The following is a 13,002-nucleotide window of genomic DNA, read 5'->3' on the forward strand; positions in this document are numbered from 1 at the left end:
CAGAAGAATAGCATAATGTAAAAATATTGTCACTGTCATTGTTGTTTCACATTTCCACTCCCTTAGGCATAGGTCCCCAAACTAATAGATCCCTTTGAAAAACAATCACAATGATTGATTCTAACTTAGATTTAACTAAGTAATCTATTTTTAGTTTTATGTTGTTATTCAATGATGTTCTATGACTTAAAATATAGCATTATGTATTTGTCTAAAATGCCTGCTTATTATTATTTTAGTTATATATATATATAATATATATATATATATATATGAACAAATAAGGAGCAGCAGATTATTAATTTCTTTGTTTGTTTGTTTGTTTTTCTTAGTCTCTAATATGTTTAAAATGCAATTTTGGTCCCTCCCCGATTTTGGCCATAGATATTTTATCACATATTTAAAACACAGTGGTAGGATATGAAAAGTAGTGGGGGAGGGGAATTAAGTACCAAGCTACAGGAATGATATGTGATTAAAAATCCAATCAATGGTCCATTTTCTTGGTAATATATGTGATATTTTAATGCAATAAGCATTAATAAGAACAACTGGCTTTAGATCTATGCCTTACCTAATGTAGATAAAATTATGATATTCAGGAACACTATGCCCTATGCATGTTTAGACCACAGAGCCTAAAAAGAGGAGTGTCAGATGGCAGGTAGTTAAGGGTAGGAGAAGGAGGAAAATTCAATAAGCAAAGTTCCTGATCCCTTTGGCCAGCAGTTATGCTACCAGAGGTTACTTCTAATGTTTCTAATCACTGAGTTGATTAAATTCTTCCCCTGGTTAAGGATACTTCTGTGAGTAAAAAGATAATTCTTACAATATTTGTATTAATTGCCTCCCCTATTTATGGCATATGCCCTTGTATGAAATAGAAATTAAGGTTTGTCAAAATCATTGATAGTCATGACAATTCTTGAACTAAGCTAGTATCCTTCTTTTCTTTGTATGATATGAAAAGTAAAGACTCTAGGACAATAATAGTATTGAAAAGCTTATGGAAGAGCTTTTGAAAAAGCCCCACATCCTATGCTTCTTTTGTACTGCACAGAATGCTTCCTTTCCTATCTTTACTACCTATTTGCCTCCAGCTGCTCTGTGTTGTTCAATTTCACAAAAGAAGCACCCTCAGAAAATCTCTCACTGGTAAAGGAATCTTAAGAGATGTAAAACATGTATATGGCTACATGAATATACTAGGAGAAATTTGTCTTTTTCTACATAATTCTCTAGTTTTCCATGTGTCCTGCTTTACTAATGGGCAGAGTAATTTTATACATAAAGACTTCCAGAAGTACAAAAGCGTGGGGAATGAACAATGTTTTCAGAACCATCCTTCAACATTTGCCAAATATCAGTGCAAGTTGAAGATATTTAGACTTTTACTATTGTCCTACACTGATTTCTCACTGCAATATGGAGGTGACTCTTGTTCTCTATTTTGATATTCTATGTAATACTCTTCTAGCCTAGCCTAGCCAGGTTATAAAAGGCTCATTACTTAAGGGTTGGCAACCAAGTGAATTTTTTTGTTGTTGTTTAAAAATTATCCCCAGTGAAGCAGATTTCTTGAAGAAGAGTAATATTTCATTTTTGTCTTTGTGTTCCCAGAAGCCAGTACAGTGTCCTCATATTTCAAATTCTAAGTAACTGGTTAGTGAATTGACTTTACTTGCATTAACTAAGGCATTGAGGGGGTTTGACTTGTACTGTTAGAGCTAAGCAAAAATGCAAACAATTATGAATTCTTTATGGATAATATTTAGAAACATGTTAAAAATAAGATGTTCTTATGGATTTAAGGAAGCACATGACAATGGAATTTTAATGCTCTTCTATTTCCTTTTATAGAAAATCACATTAAAAAACAGACATGACCTCGGTGAAATGTTAGAGAATTCAAAAGAGTTAGAATTCAACCTGCAATTTACCATGCTGAGTTTCTGTGCTACACAACTGGGAGGCCACAGTATGTGAAGCTTAGAGCAAAATGACCACATGGCTTCAGTGTTCCTACATTTAGACCAAAAAGTCAGTGATAAAAAGCTAAATTTTAGACATCAACTTTGATTGGTTCTTTTGGGTTTTACTCAACTTTGAAGGGATGGGAATAACTGGAACTTGTATAATTCATTCTTACCTGCTATGATCCCTGTGACTCAGGACCATCAGCCTCTGATGCTGAAAGCTTTTGCTTTTAAATTTTGATTTATTAAAACCAAGAATTCAGTATTTAAATGTTTTATAATTTCCTGTTTTTCCTTGGATAGAAAGTGAAACATTCATCACATATAGAAAATTCACTGCTCAGTTACCTCATTAATTTAAAACTCTGCTGATTCTTTAAAAAATAAAACAAAATGTGAAACAATTAATAGTCACTAAATGTTCCCATAAAGGACAATTAGATATAGAGCAGTTTATAAAACAATGAACATAATCCTCTAAAAAGTTACTTTTGTAAGGCAATTTACAGTATGTCCCTTTTCAAGCATTATTTTGTAATATCATAAGAACACCAAAAATAAAAAAGTCCAAATAAATCCTCTGAGATAAAGTTCAAAAGGGTTATATTTATATAAATAACTCACTGTGTTATTTATAATAGCATTTATGATCTTTATAGCTTCTAAACTGTGCTTCCTTTGAACAGATATAAAAACTTCATACTGGACTATAGCAAATCTGCCCAAAGCAGAAGAACAAACATACAATCCCATTTCTGGTCATAGTAAATGTCTTTTAACTTTTTCATTTCCCCAAATGAATGATGCCTTCAACTGACTGAAATTATAGATAAAAGTGTCAGTGGACTTAAAAAAAAAAAAAATAGCAACATTCATCTGATTCAGAAACTCAAGGTCATGTTCCGGAGAAGCCACTGTTGGGATCGGCTTCCGTTGCAGTCCTTCATGGTAGGTACCATTTTGTCATCTTCTGAAGGCTCATCAAGACACTGATTGCTGTTGATGTGTTTCAACGTGAGTTTCTGAAAAAAATGTAAGCAAGGCACATTTATTTTCATATGTACATCTGTACATAATAGAAAATCATTGAACTAAATCCCTAGGCCAAATCTAACACTAACAATATACTTTTCCTCAGTATGCAGCAAGGGTAACCTTGTGACATACATTTTATATAAAATATATATACATGCCATTTGATTAATAATCGAAATCAGAGGTCATCAATGTTTTGTTGTCTTCTTTATATTCTGTATTGTAATTCTTACCATTATTTAACAATCTATTTCATTCTAGCATAGCATTAAATGTCTTAAAATATACTACCTATATTAATAGATATTAAGAATTTTTGATATACCATTTCATGTGTGTCATAGACCCCATTCACAGTTCAGTGAAATCAATGAAATTCAGAAATTATAAGAAAAACCTAATTATATGGAAATTCAGTTATCAAAATATTTAAAAAGTTAATAACATAGATCAGGTTAAAAACTACTGATCTAGATTGTTATATAGAAAAAATAGTTTGATATGCTAGAAAGAATACTATCTGGAAGATAGAAGATTTGGGTTCAAGTCTTATCTCTCATAATTACTGTATGATTGATTGTGGGCAAGTCATGACTTCTCTGAATCTTAGTTTTATCACTTGCAAAAGAGCTTAATAAAAATTGTATTACCTCACAGAGTCTTAAGAGAGATGTGATATACTAATTATATGACAAAAGTGATATACTTCATATGATAATAATGATAAACTTCATTATTATCACTAGCTGCATGACTTAGGAAAGATCAACTAATGTCTCTGGTTCCTCTTCGATAAAATAACACTATACTAATATATCCTTACTTTACACCTTACCTCAAATAGTTGTGCCAATATTAAACTGAAATAAAGCATGTTGTTATATGTTGTAAAACACCGAATGATTATATAAATGAAGGTGAATGAAATGAAGATGAATGAACTTATTATTTTCATCTGCATTTAAATATATATATACTTATAAAATGTAATATCCGATAGATTAAAATTATAATTATATAGAATGTGAACAACATTTTATTATTATTAATTAAAGCCTATTTATTTTCAAAAATGGATAATTTTTCAACATTGATCCTTGTAAAAACTTGTGTTCCAGTTTTTCTTCCTTTTCCCTCCACCCCTTCCATGAGATGTCAAATAGTCTAATATATATTAAACATAGTAGAAATATATGTTGAATTCAAATTTGAATGTGTATTCAAATATGCATACATATTTATAGAATTATTTTGCTACACAAGAAAAATCAGAATAAAAAGAAAAAAATGAGAAAGAAAATGAAATGCAAGCAAACAACAAAAAGAGTAAGAATGCTATGCTGTGAACCACACTCAGTTCCTACAGTCCTCTCTCTGGATGTACATGGCTCTTTTCATCACAAGATCATTGGAATTGTCCTGAGTCATTTCATTGTTGAAAAGAGCCATCTCACTTAGCATCAGTTCATGTAAATCTCTCCAGGTTTTTCTGAAATCATCCTGCTGCTCATTTCTTATAGAAGAATAATATTCCATGACATTCATATACCATAACTTATTATTCATTCTCCAACTGATGGACATTCACTCAATTTCCAGTTTCCTGCCACTACAGCAAGGGTTGTCACAAACATTTTTGCATATGTGGGTATTTTTTGATAATTTAGAAATTGGAAAGTGGCTTGATTTTTTTTTTTTATAAATTTGAGTCAGTTCTCTATATATTTTAATTTTTATTAATTTTTATTTTTTGAAGCTTTTTTTTTAAACATATGCAAGGATAATTTTTCAACATTGATCCTTGTAAAACCTTATGTTCCAGTTTTCTTTCTTTCTCCTCACCCCTTCCCTGATATGGCAAGTAATTCAATATATGTTAAATATGGTAAAATATATATAGATCTGATATAGGACTACATATTTATATAATTATCTTGCTGCACAAGAAAAATCAGATGAAAAAGGAAAAAGAAATAAAAAAATAAAATTCAAGTAAACAACAACCGAAGTGAAAATGCTATGTTGTGATCCAGATTCAGTTCCCAGTCTTTTCTCTGGGTCTAAATGCTTCTCATTATCACAAGATCATTCTAACTGGCCTGAATCATCTCATTGCTGAGAAGAGCTACGTCTATCATAATGAATCATCATAGAATCTTGCCATTGTGATGTATAATAATCTCTTGATTCTGTTAATTTCACTTAGTATCAAGTCATGTAAGTGTCTCCAGGCTTCTCTGAAATCATCCTGTTTATTATTTCTTATAGAACAATATTATTCCATAACATTCATATACAGTAACTTATTCAGCCATTCTCTAACTGATGGGCATCCACTCAGTTTCTAGTTTCTTGCCACTACAAAAAGGGCTGCCACAAACATTTTTGCACATGTGAGTCCTTTTAATTCCTTTAAGATCTCTTTGTAATATAAGCCCAGTATAATCATTGCTTGAACAAAGAGTATATGCAATTTGATAATCCTTGAACATAATTCCAAATTGCTGAGCAGAATGATTGGATCAATTCACACCACCACCACCAATAGTATATTAGAGTCCCCGTTTTCTCACATCCCCTTTAACAGCCATCATTACCTTTTCTTGCCATCTTAACCAATCTGAGTGGTGTGTAGTGGTATATCAGAGTTTATTAATTTGCCTTTCTATGATCAATAGAAACACCTTTTCATATGACTAGACATGGTTTTCAATTTCTTCACAGGAAAATTGTCTATTCATATCATTTGAGAATTTATTAATCAGAGGATGTCTTGAATTTTTATAAATTTGAGTCAATTATCTAGGAAATGAGCCCTTTATAAGAATCCTTGAATGTAAAAATGTTTTTCCAATTGGTTGCTTCCCTTCTAATCTTGTCTGCATTACTTTTATTTATACAAAGCTTTTAAACTTGATATAATAAAAATTATTTATTTTATGTTCAATAATGAGCTCCAGTTCTTCTTTGGTCATAAATTCCTTCCTTCTCCACAGATATGAGATGTAAACTATCCCATTTTCTTCTAATTTGCTTATCATATGACTCTTTATGAATAAATCATAAATGCATTTCAATGTTATCTTGGTATATGGTGTTAGGTGTGAGTCAATGCCTAGTATCTGCCATACTATGTCCAACTTTCCCAGCATTTTTTGTCAAACACTCCAAAAGCTGGGGTCTTTGGGGTTCTCAAACACTAGATTACTACAGTCATTGAGTAATTCCTTGCCCCTGCCTCCCTGCACTGCAGTCTGGGCTCGGCAGCCTGTCCCCTTGCCCAATTGAAATACAGACATTTTCTGAAGTTCTTCCAAAGTATCTTCTTAAGGAAATTTGTTGTACTATAAATATCTGTGGGTTGGTTCACTACAAAACCAGTTTAGAGTTTTAATCAACTGTTGATATGAGGGAAGTTCAGAGGAGCTCAGATAGAGATATGTCTACTCTCTGCCATCTTAGTTCCACCCTCCCTGTGAACTACATTTCAAAAGACTTGCTCATAAGGGATTTTAGTTGAACAGTATCTACCAAGCTGTTTCAAGCTTCTCTTGTGTTTGATATCATTTGGTCATCATTCAAAATATACCATTACAGTTTATAGTAGGTACAAGATATTTCTAGTGGTGAAGTATTTGATAATAACAGGCAATAAAAGCGTATACAATATCAGAAAAGTAGCTGTTATTGGCAGAACAGGTTGAAACATAAGTCTTTCATTCTTTCTGACTTTACTGCCTATTCCATCTTTTCCATTACTGCAGAAGAATTCTCAGACAAATCTTCAACCTAAGACTTGGCCTGAGATTTATATATTTATGCAATTCTCTCTCTCTCTCTCTCTCTCTCTCTCTCTCTCTCTCTCTCTCTCTCTCTCTTCTCACATACACACACACACACACAGAGACACACACACACACTATATAAATATATATATATATATAAACACATACATACTATCTGTGCATATATACACAATTAGGAGATTAAATATACATGTGTATATTTTATGTGTCTATGTATATTTACATAGGCCCCACCCACTTCAGCCTAGTTTCCTAGATAATACCTAATCTTCTGTGGTGACTCAGTAAATACACACACATACTGTATTCAGCTAAAGACAAAAAGTTATGCTAGAGGTATTGTTGAGAATGAAAGGAGACCCCAATAGATTGGGGTTAAAGCGCGAATTTGCCAGGTCTTTCAAAAAATTTGCAGGCTTGAACCCATCTCCAAGTCAAGGAGCAAAGTATATTATAATTGTAACACCACTTACAAATGGGCTAAGTTCCAAAACAATTTAGCAAAGAACCAGGAGCAAGAAGACAACTTTATAAGAGTAGACAAAGAGACCTGGTTCTTCAGTCACTGATATGATAATTTTATGGCTTAGAAGTAGAACCAAGGAGTGGTCTGATATGCACCTCAATATTGAATTTCATGGTTTAGAAGTAAGGTTGAAGAATAGTCTGATAAGTACCTTACCATTTGTTTCAGAAACTCTGTTATCACTGACCAACAGTTTATTTGACAGACAGCAATGTTTGTGGGATTATATTATAATATTTCTAAGGATGGGAGACTTTAGGATCATTGTTAAAGAGATTGTTAGAACAATAATGCTTCTAAGCTAAGGTCAGGGGGTGTTAGGATTACTGGGTGAGAACTCAGGTTTTCTGGACGGTTACAAGGTGAGAACTCAGGTTGACTTGATAGAGGGGGCAAGCTCATTGGCTGGGGTGGTTCTTCCCAGAAGCCCTTGCATTATCCCACGCCCATTCTCTGGGAGAATAAAAGAGAGAGCACTGGGCGCAGAGAGCAGATCGGCCTGAAGAAGGATAAGAGTTGGAGGAGATTCAGAGCCAGGATTCAAGAGAAAGACTCTGCATTGCATCAGGCTTGACGGGGCTCTCTGCAGGAAGGGAAGTCACTTCTAAGGACAAGAGTTAACAGCAACTGCCTGGAGACAACGGTTCACTACAGGAAGAAGAATCTGTCTGAGAGATTTGAGTAGAAGACACAGCAGATCTCTTCCCAGAGAGTGATCCGACAGCTTCTGGAGACGACAGCGCATTACAGTTGGCGCCCAACGTGGGGCAAGGACTTTTGCTTATCCTGACAAGAGGAGCTAGACCAGACCTTCGCAATTTGGCGCCCGAACAGGGACCAAATTGTTCCAAAAACAAAAAATATGTTCCAAAAACAAAAGAAAGGGGGAGATGTTAGGATTACTGGGTGAGAACTCAGGTTTTCTGGACGGTTACAAGGTGAGAACTCAGGTTGACTTGATAGAGGGGGCAAGCTCATTGGCTGGGGTGGTTCTTCCCAGAAGCCCTTGCATTATCCCACGCCCATTCTCTGGGAGAATAAAAGAGAGAGCACTGGGCGCAGAGAGCAGATCGGCCTGAAGAAGGATAAGAGTTGGAGGAGATTCAGAGCCAGGATTCAAGAGAAAGACTCTGCATTGCATCAGGCTTGACGGGGCTCTCTGCAGGAAGGGAAGTCACTTCTAAGGACAAGAGTTAACAGCAACTGCCTGGAGACAACGGTTCACTACAGGAAGAAGAATCTGTCTGAGAGATTTGAGTAGAAGACACAGCAGATCTCTTCCCAGAGAGTGATCCGACAGCTTCTGGAGACGACAGCGCATTACAAGGGGGTCTCAGGATTACTGCTATATTTTTCCTAGAAGTTACAGCCCATTAGTATCAAAACTAACCATGTAACATTTATGCAAGTTTCATCTTGGATATAGTGATGTCTGTTTTGATAAATTTGCACATGAGAAACACAGGAGATTAATTCTCTCATTTTCTTATATTTTCAATTCTATACTTCCTTTTTACTGGGAAAATCCAGGTCTATCATTCAGGTAATGTGCCAAGTAACAAATACTAACAATGAAAAATGTCACAATCATATTTTTTTTCTATCTTCACCAGGCAGTCCCTGTTCAGATATTTCTTCCAGTTCTAGGGCCTGGTAGCTAATGAAATAGTTATGTTGATAGGGTAAATGAGTAGATGGGGCAAGGGACGTCTTTTATAGCTGAAGCTGTATTAATAATGCTGTGTAACACAATATTTTCATATGCATGGGGCACTTCATAAAGTGTTTCTCTGCTCCTATAGAAGTCTCTGTCCCATACTATATGATCAATTCTGAAGAACATGGCTCTCTTCAACAATGAGATCAACCAAACCAGTTCCATTTGTTCAATAAGGAATAGAACCAGCTAAACCCAGTGAAAGAATTCTGGGAAATGAGTGTGAATCACTACATAGCATTTCCAATTCCTCTGTTTTTATCCTCTTGCATTTTTGATTTCCTTCTCAGGTTAATTTTATGTTATTTCAAAGTCCGATTCTTCTTGTGCTGCAAAATAACTGTATGGATATATATATATATATATATATATATATATGAATATATATATATATATATGTATATCTATCTATCTATCTATCTATCTATCTATATATGTATATATATATACATATATAGATAGATAGATAGATAGATAGATAGATAGATAGTATTTAATATTTACTTTAACATATTTTACATGTATGGGTCTATCTGCCATCTGGGGAAAGGGTGGAGGGAAGAAAGGAAAAAGTTGGAATGGAAGCTTTTGCAAGAGTTAATGCTGGAAAATTACCCATGCATATATCTTGTAAATAAAAAGCTATAATAAAATTTAAAAAAAAAGAAGTCTCTGTCCATGATGAAAAACTTGCTAGTCTTTAAGATAATTTAAGTGTACAATTTAAAATAAAACTAGAATTATTTTGTTCTGTGAGGGGGAAAATAAAACAATTAGTTATTAACAAAGGGTCTTGGTTTGTATCACTGAAAGTACTTGTTTTGCATATATCTTAAATCAATTGCAGAAAGTTAATCTCTCAAAGCTGCTTGAGAATTTATTCTATTGACTGTTTATATTACATTAATGTTCCTTTAATTTAGTAAACAATTTCTTTATATAACTCAGCTGTCACTGATCTTTTATTTTAACTCCAGAAATATCTTCCATTTTCATTTATTAGTATAATCAAATAGTCTTTTAGTTTGATCATCTGTCCATGTATTTTACACATTTTATTCCAGAAACATTCCTTTAATGTTAAGTATCCCCTTTATGTAAAATATGTTTTACTACTTTCTGTCACCTCTTAGAATTCTTTCTTTCTTTTTCTTTCTTTCTTTCTTTCTTTCTTTCTTTCTTTCTTTCTTTCTTTCTTTCTTTCTTTCTTTCTTTCTTTCTTTCTTTCTTTCTTTCTTTCTTTCTTTCTTTCTTTCTTTCTTTCTTTCTTTCTTTCTTTTTTAATATTAATTGTACCTTTTTATTTATAAGATATGTGCATGGGTAATTTTTTAGCAATGATAGTTGCAAAACCTTTTGTCCCAACTGTTTCCCTCCTCCCCCCCTATTCCCTCCCCAAGATGGCAGGTTGATCAATACATGATAAACATGTTAAATTATAAGTTAAATACAATATATGTATACATGTCCATATAGTTATTTTGCTGTACAAAAATAATCGGACTTTGAAATAGTGTATAATTAGCCTGTGATGAAAATCAAAAATGCAGGCAGACAAAAATAGAGTATGTAGTGGTTCATAGTCATCTCCCAGAGTCCTTTCACTGGATGTAGCTGGTTCAATTCATTACTGCTCTATTAGAACTGATTTGGTTCATCACACTGTTGAAGAGGGCCATGTCCATCAGAATTGATCATCATATAGTATTGTTATTGAAGTATATAATGATCTCCTGGTCCTGCTCATTTCACTCAGCAGCAGTTTATGTAAGTCATTCCAAGCCTTTCTGAAATCATCCTGTTGGTCATTTCTTGCAGAACAATAATATTCCATAATACTCATATACCACAATTTGTTCAGCCATTCTCAAATTGATGGGCATCCATTCAGTTTTTCCAGTTTCTGACCACTACAAATAGGGCTGCCACAAACATTTTTGCACATACAGGTCCTTTTTCCTTCTTTAAAATCTCTTTGGGATATAAGCACAGTAGTAACACAGTTGGATAAGAGGATATGCACAGTTTAATGACTTTTGATCATACTTGATCAAACTGCTCTCCAGAATGGCTGGATGTATTCACAATTCCACAAAGAATATATCAGTATCCCAGTTTTCCCACATCTGCTCCAACATTCCACATTATCTTTCCCTGTCATGCTAGCCAATCTGACAGGTGTGTAAGTGGTATCTCAGAGTTGTTTTAATTTGAATTTCTCTGATTAATAATGACTTGGAACATCTTTTCATATAGCTAGAAATAGTTTCCATTTCTTCACCTGAGAATTGTCTGTTCATATTCTTTGACCATTTATCAATTGGAGAATGGCTTTATTTCTTACAAATTAGAGTCAATTCTCTATAAATTTTGGAAATGATTCCTTTATCAGAACCGTTGACTGTAAAAATGTTTTCCCAATTTATTGATTCCCTTCTAATTTTGTCTGGATTAATTGTGTTTGTACAAAAACTTTTCAATTTAATGTAACCAACATTTTCTATTTTGTGATCAATAATGATCTCTAATTTTCCTTTGGTCATAAATTCCTTCCTCTTCCACAGGTCTAAGAGGTAAACTATCCTATGTTCTTCTAATTTATTTATAATCTCATTCTTTATACCTAGGTCATGTACCCATTTTGAACTTATCTTGGTGTACAGTGTTACAAAGCTAGCATTTCTATTACAATATTGAATAGTAATGGCGATAGTGGGCAACCTTGTTTCACTCCTGATCTTACTAGGAATGATTCCAGTTTATCCCCATTACATATGATGCTTACCAATGGTTTTAAATAGATGCTACTGATTATTTTAAGGAAAAGTCCATTTATTCCTGTACAATCAAGTATTTTTAATAGGAATGAATGTGGGATTTTATCAAATGCTTTTTCTACATCTTTTGAGATGATCATATGGTTTTTGTTAATTTGCTTATTAATATGGTCAATTATACTAATAGTTTTCCTAATATTGAACCAGCCCTGCATTCCTGATATAAATCCCATTTGGTCATGGTGTATTATCCTGGGGAAGATTTTCTGTAGTCTTTTTGGTAATAGCTTATTTAAGATTTTAGCATCAATATTAATTAGGAAGGTTGGTCTACCTGGTTTGGATATCAGTACCATGTCTGTGTCATAAAAGGAATTTGGTAGGACTCCTTCATTCCCTATTTTTTCAAATGCTATATATAGCATTGGGGCTAATTGTTCTTTAAATGTTTGTTGGAATTCATATGTATATCCATCTGGTCCTGGGAATTTTTTCTTAGGGAGTTGATTAATAGCTTGTTCTATTTCTTTTTCTTAAATGGGTCTATTTAAGCAATTTATTTCCTACTCTGTTAATCTAGGAAGCCTCTATTTTTTGGAGGTAGTCATCCATTTCACTTAAGTTATCAAGTGTATTGCCATAAAGTTGGGCAAAGTAACTCCTTATTATTGTTCTCATTTCCTCTTCATTGGTGGAAATTTCTCTCTTTTAATTTTTAAGACTAAAAATTTGATTTTCCTCTTTCCTTTTTCTAATCAGATTTAGTAAAGATTTATCTTTTTATTGGATTTCTCTTAAAACCAACTCTTAGTTTTATTTTTTATTAATTCAATAGGTTTTTTTTTACTTTCCATGTTATTAATTTCTCCTTTTAATATTAGAATTTCAAGTTTAGTATTTGATTGTGGGCTTTTTATTTGCTCCTTTTCTAGCTTTTTTAGTTTGAAGCCCAATTCATTGATGTTCTCTTTCTATATTATTCAAGTAAGCCTCTAAAGATATAAAATTTCTCCTTATCACCACTTTAGTGCATCCCACAAATTTTGGTATGATGTCTCATTGTTGTCATTATCTTGAGTTAAATTATTTACTGTGTCTATAATTTGCTGTTTCACCCAATCATTCTTTAAGAGGAGATTATTTAGTTTCCAATTACTTTTTGCTG

At 33.2% G+C, this 13,002-nt stretch overlaps 1 protein-coding gene across 2 annotated transcripts in view; it reads right to left on the minus strand.

Moving 5' to 3' along the window:
• Nucleotides 1–267: 267 nt before the first annotated feature.
• Nucleotides 268–13,002, minus strand: part of GALNT13 (polypeptide N-acetylgalactosaminyltransferase 13) — a 644,946-nt gene continuing 632,211 nt past the window's right edge. The window contains exon 12 of one of the 2 annotated variants that reach the window (XM_074303430.1): nucleotides 268–2,998. In XM_074303430.1, coding sequence (XP_074159531.1) covers nucleotides 2,858–2,998 — 141 coding nt within the window. In that variant the 3' untranslated portion in view covers nucleotides 268–2,857. The remainder of the gene's footprint in view (nucleotides 2,999–13,002) is intronic. The other variant, XM_074303431.1, reaches the window with a different exon arrangement.

The sequence above is a fragment of the Sminthopsis crassicaudata genome, chromosome 3 (genome assembly GCF_048593235.1).
Source record: "Sminthopsis crassicaudata isolate SCR6 chromosome 3, ASM4859323v1, whole genome shotgun sequence".
Taxonomy (NCBI): domain Eukaryota; kingdom Metazoa; phylum Chordata; class Mammalia; order Dasyuromorphia; family Dasyuridae; genus Sminthopsis; species Sminthopsis crassicaudata.